The following is a 12009-nucleotide window of genomic DNA, read 5'->3' as shown; positions in this document are numbered from 1 at the left end:
GTAATATTTTCAGAGACTTATTGTACTTTAAAAGTGTGATCTTACATAAAATGCACACATTTACTTGTATTTAGTTTTAAACATATTGTATGGCTCTCATGGAATTACATTTTAAAATATGTGGCGTTTATGGCTCTCTCAGCCAAAAAGGTTCCTGACCCCTGTCCTAGAGTATATCTTTAACTCCTTTCATCTCTCTCTATATATGGTTTATAGTGCAGACCATGCATCCTTTTGTAGATGTAGCCTCCAGACCTGAACACAGTCCTCAAGGTGGTCTCACAGAGATTTAATTACTTCCATCCTTGTTTCCTGTTTGTTCCTTCACCGGAACTGCACCAATCCCACTACAACTTAACAACCCCCCTGCTTTCCCATCCACTATTTGAAAAGACCTCCAATTCACTACTGCTTCAATATCACCACCTCCTAATATAAGGCTCTATGCAGCTCCCCATTCCCAAGACTTGATTTGGGTTATGTCTCCAGCTTACCTTTGGGTTGTCATCCCATTCCCCAATAAACCTAGTTTAAAGCCCTTCTTACTAGGCTGGTGAATCTATGTGCAAAGATATTCTTACCAACATTTTCTCTTTGTTTTTACCTTCGTGTCTTTGTTTTGAGGTGTAACCAAGATGGATTTGGGTTTCTTAACCTCCTTCATGGACTGTTTGTTTCCTTCAATTAACAACCTGTCTGCATACTTTGCTAACTCCAAAGTTGACCTTTCACACCCTGACTGGAAGAGAGACTTCTGGAATTTGGAATAGTACACTGAGCCACCAGGACCTTGAATCATCTCCTGCCTGTCCTGGGAGCCTCTGGTCGCAGGAAAAGAAACCAAGCTGTGGCATTTATCGGAGTCCGTGGCTGTGCTTTCTCCTCTGGTGATTTTCTGCTGAGATAGGAAGCTCTCTCCTAACTCATAAGGCCTTTTAGCTGGTGTATCCCCATGCACAAAGGGACCATTACTCTGTACTCTGGGCACTTCCCCAGTGTGTGACGCTTCTCTTAGAGGGGTGACGGTGGTTGTCCTTGGTGAGGCAGCAACAGTAACTGTGTCCTCTACAAACAATCTCACTGAATCCTCCCGGTCTCCCTCTCCACTACCACTTCTTCTGGTCTCATCATCTGTAGCACTTCTGGTTTTAGCCTCCTCCTGTAAGAAGCATAAAAAGACAAAGAGCTGTACTCCCCAAAACAAAAGTTTCTAGGAAAGCCTGTTTTATGTGGATATGGAATTTATAGCTCAGACAATTATTAAATACATGCAGGCTACTGCAGTCACAGTGAATTGCCAAAACTATATCTCAGCAAAGAATGTGACAGCAAAAGACCCTTTTCTCCTTCATGCTCCAATACCACAGATTACTTGATCGCCAGATTTATCCTTATTTCCCCATCTCTAAGGATTCTCTGTGACTGTCTCATACTCTCTTGAATGCCAGTATTATTTTTGTCTCTACAGCCTCCACTGGGAGACTGTGAAGAAATATTTAAGGGCACTCCAGAATCTACTCCCTTATAGCCTCATATCATGATCCCTTGTTCCAGAGCTTTCTTTCCAATGAAAAGTGCTTGCCCCAGACATTATTTATAGGGACCTTCATTTTCAGTTTTTATTTTATTTTTCATGGGAATGTCAATGCTATAACAAAGTCATTGACTTTTTTGCTATAATATTGAAATTCCTAGGGAAAATAAAATCTGAAAACAAAGGTCCCTAATTATTCATACCTCTGCATTATCTGGGCATCTCTATCACATTCCTCTTCTCCTTCTTTTCCTCTAGTACCACTTCTCAGGTAATATGGTTAGAACATTTGCTTTGTAAGATTTTTTTTTTATCCTCTGCACATGAAAGAGGATCTCTGCTGATGGTAAACTAGAGTTACCAATCTCATTAAATGCAATAAATGAAATGTACTACTTGTTTATGAACTGGGAGCTCCAACACCACTCTACCACTGTATCTGAATCCTGATGATCAGGATCCCATGATAGTGCAATATTCAGTCCCCATACAAATTCCTTCCAATGTCCCTTAGTTCTGTCAGTAGAACTTCTCAATATTTTATACTAACACCAATGCCCTTTAACCCTAAATTTTATGCTGCTGCTCCAGCGTATCCGGAAAAATGACTGCAAGTTAAACTACATTGTGCAGTATTTTACCTGTGCTCCAAAACTAATTCAAATCCACCCTTCTAATGTGAGATCAGATCATACATTTACATATTTTATACTGAAACATGGCAAACTTAATGATTACTAATTTACATTAGGAAACTGATGTAAGAGAACTGTTTCACTCTCCAGAAAACTGCAATAATAAGAATTGGGATAGAAACTTGCTACAGTGTTGACCATCCCAACCATTATAGGAAAAATACAGTACAGATTGATAAAGTGTCCAAAATTTTAATGAAAATCTGCAGGCAGGTCCAAGCAAAGTAATCGAGTTTGCCATAGGAACTTGCGAATTGTCTGCAAAAACTTAGACCCCTTTATCAGTATGCAAAGTAGGAAAAGCACTTCTCTCCTATATCCTTATTGATGTTCCTGATGCATACCTGTGCCTTGGGAGCAATGTGTGAAAGGCGCTCCTGAGAATGCACTCTCTTTTCTGGATCCATTTTCCAAAATTCTTTCTGTTTCACTTTCAGTCTTTCCAAGAGATTTTTGTTTTCAAGACGCAATCTTTCCAGATATTCCAGTTCCAACATCCTTCCTAATATTCTTTACTGCAAACCAACTGCGGGGATAGAGAGAAACGTTGCATTATTTATTTAAAGTACGGTCTAAAACCTGTACCTTTGAAGGAACTAAAAGGATGTAATAAAAACTCAATACAAATGTTCAGATAACAGAGGCATAAGTTCAAAGGAGAAGAAAGCTTTCATCCACCAATGCTTAATTTTGTGGTTCATGTGCACAGTTACAACAGATTCCTGGCTCTTCCTCCCTGATGGGCTCTTTGCACATTTGCCAAATACTTTTATCTAAACTGCAACATGGAGGATGCATACATTAGATACCAGGAAATTATTTTTTTCTTAGCATACTTAGGTGCTTTCTACAACAAGAATTTAAGCAGGATATCTGTGCTGAACTTTAAAAGATGAAGATGAACAGGTCTGGCATCTTTAACATGCTCTGGCATCTTTAACATGAACAGGAAGAACATAATTTTAGTTTAGCATCTCATTCAAAAAATAGCATTTAGTAGCACAATGCGCCTAACATAGGCCAATAATTGGCTTAAAAGAAAGAATACCCTCTATCAAACTACCCGTACCACTGCAGTACAGAGTATTCTTTGGAGGCTCCCATTCCAAGTTCCCAATCCTACTCAGCCTCTGAAATCTCTAAGCATCAGAACCTACTAATGAATGGTACGGCTATTCTCCTATTCAATGCCCATAGCTACTACTCACATACTTTCCATATCTTTAGGCTTAAACACCTCTGCAACATCAGAGATTTATATCAGAATTCCAGTAATTCATTACTTGGTTTTTAAATCAAAATATGGTGATCATCTTTGTAGCAGACTCTGGTCGTAACCTGAAATCTGTCTCCCAAAGTAATTTTTGTACAGCATTTATGCTATAATAAATGTTCTTTGATAACAGAAATTTAAGAACTTTGCACCCATACGCAAGGCTGAAGAGTGGAGGGTGGGTGGGAGACCCTGGGGATTGTAAAGCATGTGTGTGGGGGGAAGGGGGAGTTCTTGTCCCCCTACCACACCCCAAATCCCAGTGTGCCACAGCAGTGTCAGCTTTAAGTGGATTGCTGGAGCAGGCTTCTTCCTGGCACAGCTGCAACTTCTTTTTGGTCTAGGTATTTGGCATCCTAGGCAATGGCCTATGTTGTCTATACCTAAATCCAGGCTTGCAAACAGATGATGTTGGCAGATAAGGATCAAGTAGATCCACCTAGCCTGTCCACTTGTACCTGCCTATTATGCTGTCACAAGTCTATGTCTGTAGTTGTCTCTCTCCCTGTACCAAAAAATGTCCCATTTTGTCTATGCCATCATACTTGACTTCTGCCACTGTTTTGTCTTCTACCCCTCCACTGATCTAAGTGTCCACCATCCTCAGTATAAAAAAATGGTTTTCTTGCATTGCTTTTGTGCCTTCCTCCCTTAAGCTTCATGTGATGACACTTTCATCCTTGAGATTCTGTGGGGGATATGTGAAAGGCAAGATGTGTGCCCTCCAACTCTGGTCTTATTTTCACTGTGTCTTCTCCTTCTATCTGATTTCTTGGTACCTTCTGGGATCTTTTCTTCTGAGAGAGGGTTGAAGAACAGAATCAGTGCAGCTTCACCTCTCTCTAGCTGGAGGCATCGTGGTTTCTCTTTCTCTGGGTTAGGGTTGGTCATCTTCAGTTTGTTGCATTGGTCTCTCTCATGCGGGGTGTCTTATTCTCCCAAGATTGGAGGATTTTAGCCACTCTCTCTCTCTCTCTCTCTCTCGAGGTTAGGGGATCTCTGTTGGGGGTGCTAGTAAACATTGAATACTAAAAGCCAGTAAGAGAAAAATCTTTAGTCTTTTATAATCATCTCATAATAGGAGAAGGCAGCTTATCAGACACTGCAGAGTAAATGCCAGGTCATCTTTTCTGAGCCATTACACTCTGTTAAATAAATTACTGCCCCTCAACTTTCACACCAATAGGTTCATTTATTTGTATAACATTTTCCAATTGGTTGTCATTAATTGGATTCTTTTAAATCATGTGATAGTTTGTAAATTGAGCCCATAAGGCAGAAATTAAACTTTATGCTGACCTTTAACATACTTTAGCTTTTCAAGAGCCTTGACCTTTTCTACAAGTCTGATCAATGCAATCTCATTGTGCTGTAATTAACTATTTTTTCACCACCACCAAAGTAGCCTGGCTTCATAAAAAATCTGCTCAAAGCACCCTTACAACTCAGTCAGTCTGTCACTCTCAGGGGTGCCTCAGTCGTTCAGCAGTCTCTCTCTCTCAGGTTTGAAGTATCTGAGTTGGTTTCTCTTGGGATTTTGGTATTTCAGCCTCATTAATGTTAGGGTTAAGGTGTCTCAGCCTCTCTCTCACAGCTGGAACATCGCTGTCTCTCTCCCCCATCCTCAGGGTTAGAATGTTGGTCTCTCTACCTCTTGGGGCTGGTGTGTTTTGGTTGGTCTCTCTCAGGATGTCTCAATCAGTTTTTCTATAGTTCAGGGATTTTCAGTTGGTCTCTGTTTCGGTCAGTTTTGGGATATCTTGGTCTCTCTTGGGGTTGGGTGTCTCAGCCTCTCACTCTGGCTCAGGGTTGTTTTGGTCAGTTGGAGTGTCTCGGTCGGGCTCGTTCTCTCTCCCTTAGAAGTGATTCGGTTAGGCTCTCCCTCTCGGAGTTGAGGTGTTGTGTTGCAGTTTCCCTCTTTATCTCTCTGGCTCAGGGAATTCAGTCAACCTTTCTCTCTTCCCCCTGGGATTTGGCATATATCAGTCAGTCTCTTTCTCTCCCTTTTTTAGGTGTTTGTGTCTCAATCTCTCTTGCTATTGATCAGGAGATGTCTTGATCATCCTCTCTTTCTCTTGGAATAGGGGTATCTTGAGCTCTCTCTCTCTCTCCCCCCTCGGAGGTTAGGATGTCTCTGTTTCTTTCTCTTGAGGTTGGGGAGCTTTGTCAGGCTCTCTGTCACCTCAGGACTGGGCTCTCAGTTGGTCTCTCAGATATGGCATGTCTTGGTAAGTCTATCTCAACCTCTTTCTCGTTTTGGAATATCTGGTTGGTCTTGCTCTCGAATCTGTGATTGCGATGTCAGTCTCTTTCCCTCAGAATTGGGGTGTCTATCGGTTTCTTTCTCCCTTGGAAGTTGGGGTATCTTGGTCAATCTGTCTAAGTCTGTCTCTTGCTGGATCAGGGGATGTCTCAGTTGGGCTCTTTTTCAGGGCTGGGATGTCTGAGTCAGTCTCTCTCTTTCTTGGAGTTGGGATACCTTGGTTCAAGCCTCTCAGGAGATGTTTCAGTTGGTCTCTCCCTTGGTGTTGGGGTGACTTGGTTGGTCTCTTTCTCTCCCTTGAGGTTGTGGTTTCTCAGTCAAACACTCCCTCGGGCTTAGGGTGCCTTGGTCTCTCTATCTCTGTTCCCATAGGATTTGGGTGTCTCAGTCAGTTTCTATCTTTCTCAGGGCTGGGGTGCCTGTGCTTATTTTTCTCTTTCCCTTGGTGTTGAGGTCTCTCAGGCTCTTTCTATGGTTTGGGGGACATTTCTGCCAGGCTCTTCTTTACGCATGAGGGTGTCTTGGTCAGTCTCTCTCTTGGAGACAGGGTATCTCAGTCAGTCTCCCACCCTCTCCTCAAGGTTTGGGTCTCTCAGTCTCTTTCTAGCCCTGGAGGCATCTCAGACAGTCTCTTAATTGGGCTTCACGTGATTCTCTCTATCTTGGAGTTAGGGTATATTGGTCTCTCCCTCTCTCTGGTTCAGGAATTGTTCCAATTAACTAAGACATCCCAGACACAAGAAACAGACTGTCTCAGCCTCTCCCTGGCTCAGGGTATATCTCAGGCAAGTTATCCCTCAGGGTTGGGTTGTCTGAGTTGGTCTTTCTCGCCTTGGGGTTGAGGTGTCTCCAGCCCCACCTTGGAGTTCAGACTTTCCCTCTTTCTGGTTTAGGGGTTTGTCTTAGTCTGTCCCTTGGAGTTGGGCTGTCTTAACCAGATTCCCTCCCTCCCCTCGGAGTTGGGGTGGCTCTGTCTTTCTCTTGGGGCTGGGGAGTCTCAATTGGGCGCCTCCTCGGGGGTGGGGTATCTTGATCTCTCTCTTTGGTTCAAGGGGTGTCTCGGTCGGTCTCTCTCCACCCCCTCAAGAGTTGGGGCACCTCAGTCATTCTCTCCCTCAGGATGGGGTGTGTCGGTTGATCTTTCTTCCCCTCCCCCGGGTTGTCTTGGTGGGTCTCTAGGGGTTGAGGATGAGGAGTCTTGGTCGTCTCTTTGCCGCCGGACCCCGACCCTCCCCCCCCCCGATTCGGGTGTCTTGATACCTCTCCGGTCAGTCTCTCTCGTGGGATTGTGGTGTCTCGGTCAGTCTCTCTCTACCTCGCGGTTGGGACTAAGGATCGCTCTCTCTCTCTCTGGACCGGACCGTCTCGGGTGCTCTCTTTGGAGTTTGTTACAAAGTATTAGCTTCGCGAGACTCCGCCCTGCTCTACAACCAGGAACTTTCCCATTGGTCCATACCCGTTACCCACAATTCAACGCTGGCAACCGCCGAGAGAAGACATTGAAAGAGGTAGGCTCAGAGAGCGCGCTTCTCTATGGCAGAATAAAGCAGCTCAAACCCGTTCCCTTTAAAGGAAGCTTGCGATCGCCATGGTGATTCAGGGAGCATCTCTATTGGTGGAATGGATCCCGCCTTTACTTTAATAAAAAGGGCGGGCGCACCGGGGCTTAACTCAGCAGCTGAATGGAGGGGGTACGCGCTGGGGAGAGGACGAGTAGCAGGTTGTTTCTAAAGGGAAAGAGCAACTCTCGCAGCGTGCGCCTGTCCGAAGGGGTTTTACAGAGGCTTCTTAAGTAATACACAAAATCAAGATAATAAAAAGGATTTCTGACAAAATACTGTTCTCACTACCATAAAGTTATAGGGTACAGACAGGGCCTGATTTAAGGACTATGGTGTCCATAGCTAGAGATCTGGGTGAAGGACGTTTCTCCCCCAGGAATCAGAGGGCCCGATATTCAGCGCTTATCTGGCAAAGTTGCAAGGGATATTCAGCGACATGACTATGATATCCGCAATCAAGGCGCTACTTAGCTGGATACGTTAAATCCTGCTAAATCAGATCAGCTCTGTAACTGATCTAACTTATCCGATTAACTTAACCGGATAAGAACGAATATCGCTACTTATCCAGTTGAGTTGACTGGGTAAGTTGCCTTACCCAGATCCACTCACTGCCTGCCCACAAATTGGCCGGCTATCCAGCACTAAATGCACTTTCAATATCTGTCCCAGAGTGTCTTGATTTATGGGTTGTTTCAGACCTTGGCACGTGCCTATAGTGCCTATTCCTAAAGTCAGCCCTGGGTACAACTCCCAGGTTTTGGTACTGGTCTGTATTGTCCCTGGTCAGATTACATTTCTGGCCTGGTGACAGCGCAGTGTTCTGCCCCCATCCTCTCATCACTCTGCAGTCAGGGCTAGCATTAGACATACTGGGTCAAGATCTAAAGCTAAAGAGTGGGCCCAACCACTGTCAGGCAGGCTGAGGTTCAGCATTAATGACATTATTCACCTTAGCCATGGGTGCCCCTTGTGCTGGGTCTTAGGGCAAATACCCTGCTTGCTTCCCCCACCCCCAAATCACACCTGACCTTACCTAGAATCACACTGCAACTTTCTCTTTCCTCCTTCCCCAAACCATACTACAGCATTCCCCACAATAAATATGCCTGAGGTTGCATTTGCACACAATGGAGGCAATGCATGCAAACACACCTCTTGAATTTTCAGTGTGGATATTTTGAAAACCTGACTGGCTTATGGTACTCCAGGGCTAGAGCTGCCTACCCTACTTTAGGAGCTACACAGAGCACTGTTTTGCTACAGAGGAACACAGGCTCACACTGAGATATTTTACTTGATAAGATATTTATTACCAAGCCTTCTTTGGTGGGAAAGTTAATTTTCCCATGCCCTTGCTCAAATGTCCAAGGATGAAGATGGTAGCATTCGATTATTAGGAACCAGTCCTACCCTGCTGTTTTGCAGGCTTTCAAGGTTTTTTGTCAAAACAAGAAAAAGTGAAAACAATGAATGCTGCATGTTCTGCTGAATATGGTTTAGAAGATGGTAGTATATTCCAGCAAATGCATGTTTTACAGATGGGAAGAGAATGTTTCTGCAGTCAGTGAGCATTTATTTTTTAATGGCTCAGTTCTAGTTCAATAAATACTGGAAATCCATCAGAATATTTATTGCACTGCTCTGCTATTATTGCCTTACTGGATCAGACCGAGGGTCCATCAGCCCAGCATCCTGTTTCCAACAGTGGCCAATCCAGGTTACAAGTACCTGGCAAGTACCCAAACATTAGTAATCACGTAATTCCCAGGAAAAACAAAATAAAAACCGAAGACAAAGATCCCCCTTCATAAAGCATATGGAGAAGGCAAGGGGAGATATGAGAGAGGCATTTAAATACCTTCAAAGATTAAATGCACAGGAGTGGGACTCTTTCAATGGAAAGGAGGCACAAGAACTAGGGGTCATGGGATGAGGGTGAAAGGAGGTAGTCTCAGGAGTAGTCTAAGGAAATATTTCTTTATAAGAGAAGGTGGACAATGCTTGGAACAGCCTCCCTGTGGAGGACAGTCTCATAATTCAAGAAAACACAGAACAAGCACAGAGAATCTCTGAGGGAGAAGAAGCCTCTATAAAGTTGAACAGGAAACGTGGATACGCAGACCTGATGGGCTGTATGGTCTTTACTTTCCATCGTGTTTTATATTTTATATCAAACAAGGGGCAGCAAGTTATTGTTTGTGGTTATTTTTGTTTGTTTGTTTTTTTACACAAGCTCTTTCTGGAAACCTCCACAATTCGGAAATGGGCAATTTCCCAAGGAATTTTTTCTCTAGCCTTCTATCTTCCAGAAAACCACAGTCAGACAGCAAATAGATTAAATCAACTACAACCGCAAGAATGGACGCTACATGGTCACATAGCACAGGAACTTTATCTGGGGCACTCACAAAATGTACCTCTCTGCCATGTTCCTCACCAAGAAGGCTGCCATGTACTGCTCCAGGAGACCAGAAGGGGGCAGACTGTAGTAGATAGTTTCTCAATGTGGTGGAATTTAGGCCTCCTCCATGCATTTCCCCCAGTTCCACTCATTTCAAGGACTGTTCAGAAACTGAGAATGGAGGGAGGTCAAATGATATTCATCACCCCTTTCTAGCCTCATCATCTGTGATTTCCCTGGCTTCAACATCTGTTCAACTACCAATAAGGTTGCGGATATTTCCATCCATAATCATGGTGCAATGGAATCTACTGCATCTTAACTTTCAGTCTTTCGCCCTGATGGCTTGGATGTGGAAAGTTAATTAATTTCATCCATTCAGTTGACTACAGGAATAAAGAAATTCTCTTTGTTTCAAGAACATACTGTATCAAAAAAATCCCACAGTTTAAATTGAAAAAGATTTACTACTTGGTGCTCAAAATTCAAACATGACCTCTTTAAGGGTCCCATTCCTCTTTTACTTTAATATTCACTGAGCCCTTCCAACTCTGGTTTGAAAACTCAGCAGAGTTCACCTTAGTTGCACAGCAGCCTACCATGAGAATATGAAAGCTGTTGCTATTTCCTACCAGCCTACAGTTGCCAAATTTATTAAAGTTCTCACTAATCTGAAACCTGCAATAAGAGATCATAGAAACATAGAAATGACGGCAGAAGACGACCAAATGGCCCATCCAGTCTGCCCAGCAAGCTTTCGCACTTTTTTTTTCTCATACTTATCTGTTTCTCTTGGCTCTTAGTAACCTTTTTTTTAATTCTATTTCCCTTCCACCCCCACCATTAATGTAGAGAGCAGTGTTGGAACTGCATCTAAGTGAAATAGCTTAATTTAGTTAGGGGTATTAACCACCGCAATAAGCAAGCTACACCCATGCTTATCTGTTTATTCAGACTGAGTACTTCAGTCCTTGTTGATTGTTGCCTGAATATAGATCCACCTTTCTTCATTCCCCCCCTGCCGTTGAAGCAGAGAGCCATGCTGGCTATGTATTGAAAGTGAAATATCAGACTTGCTCCCCTGCCGTTGAAGCAGAGGGCTATGCTGGACATGCGTGAATTGTCAAAATTTCCTCCCCTGCCGTTGAAGCAGAGGGCTATGCTGGATATGTGTGAATTGTCAAATTTCCTCCCCTGCCGTTGAAGCAGATCCTCATGTACCTTGGAATTTGAATGCTCAGCTCATAAAACATCATTTGTGTTTGAACCCTTGGCAACATCAAAACTAAAATTCTTTTCTTTGAAAGTCCTGTTTTTGGTAGCTGTTGTTTCTGCTGAAAGAAAAGGACAGTAACTTTTAAACTGGTGTAGGAGCTTTTAAAATTCACCTTTAAATGCATTACAAGCACTTGTCTCATGCTCTCCTTATATTTGGTCCTTTCATATCAAAGTACTTTTCAAAACTCATTCTACATTTCTCTCAAATCTGAGTTTTCACTTTTATTTAAATTAATCCATTGTGTTAACATTCTTTCCATGACCAATGTCCATAAGGGTGAGCAGGGACTTCATATACTGCACTGCAGAAAAGCTTTACTTTTCTATTTGCAAACAATGCAATCCAACAGAAAGTCAACACAACTGTCTGTTTCTTATCAGTTTTTCAGTTACGAAAGAGAACTTTTTCTACTTGGATCTACAGGCAAGCAGGACTATGTCTTTTCAAAGTAAAGTAAAGGCCCATCAAGTTAAGGCCACAGCAACTTCTTTAGCACAACTATACTCTGATTTCTTAGAAGCTATCTGTGAAGCAACTACATGGTCTTCTATCCAGACCTTCACTTCTCATTACTGCCTAGAGATTGTTTCCTGTCAAGACAGCAGCTTTCATCCTGTTAGAAAGGGGGCTATTAGCCTAATTAGTCACATGTTAGTTGCTGCTGGACGTAACATGGCTTGTCATTGGAGATCTGTATCGGTTCCTCCTATGGTGGGAGTGGTTGCCAATCCATGTTCTGTTGTTTAAAATTCATGCTTAGCAGTCAAAAGGCTTTGGTCTGCAGGTGAGAAAGCGAGAAGGCTAAGCCTAAAACGGGGACTCAGTGGCACGAAGAGTAGTGCAATTCTTCAGTCTTGCAAGGTCTCCGGATATCATTGGTAGCTTTTTCTCCAGGTGGCTCTGTATCGTTGCATGCTGGAAGTTCTTCCTTTTTCATCTCCTTTTGGCTTTTTCTCTCCTCACATCTGTTTTCCCTGCGCTCAGAAAGGGTAACTTTCA

General features: G+C 43.2%; 1 protein-coding gene across 5 annotated transcripts in view; it reads right to left on the bottom strand.

Annotated features, from left to right (window-relative positions):
* The window catches only part of MIIP (migration and invasion inhibitory protein), a 37813-nt gene extending 30558 nt beyond the window's left edge, over positions 1 to 7255 (bottom strand). The window contains exons 1-3 of one of the 5 annotated variants that reach the window (XM_029571022.1): positions 7233 to 7255; positions 2574 to 2755; positions 605 to 1159 (exon numbers count right to left, since the gene is read on the bottom strand). In XM_029571022.1, coding sequence (XP_029426882.1) covers positions 605 to 1159; positions 2574 to 2726 — 708 coding nt within the window. In that variant the 5' untranslated portion in view covers positions 2727 to 2755; positions 7233 to 7255. Of the gene's footprint in view, positions 1 to 604; positions 1160 to 2573; positions 2756 to 4281; positions 4539 to 5981; positions 6933 to 7025; positions 7180 to 7232 lie in introns of those variants that run through there. The other 4 variants (XM_029571018.1, XM_029571019.1, XM_029571021.1 and 1 more) reach the window with 4 other exon arrangements.
* Positions 7256 to 12009: the final 4754 nt, after the last annotated feature.

The sequence above is a fragment of the Rhinatrema bivittatum genome, chromosome 11 (genome assembly GCF_901001135.1).
Source record: "Rhinatrema bivittatum chromosome 11, aRhiBiv1.1, whole genome shotgun sequence".
In the NCBI taxonomy this organism is placed as follows: Eukaryota; Metazoa; Chordata; class Amphibia; order Gymnophiona; family Rhinatrematidae; genus Rhinatrema; species Rhinatrema bivittatum.
Note: the sequence above shows the minus strand (reverse complement) of the source record. Positions and strands in the feature narration are given on the sequence as shown.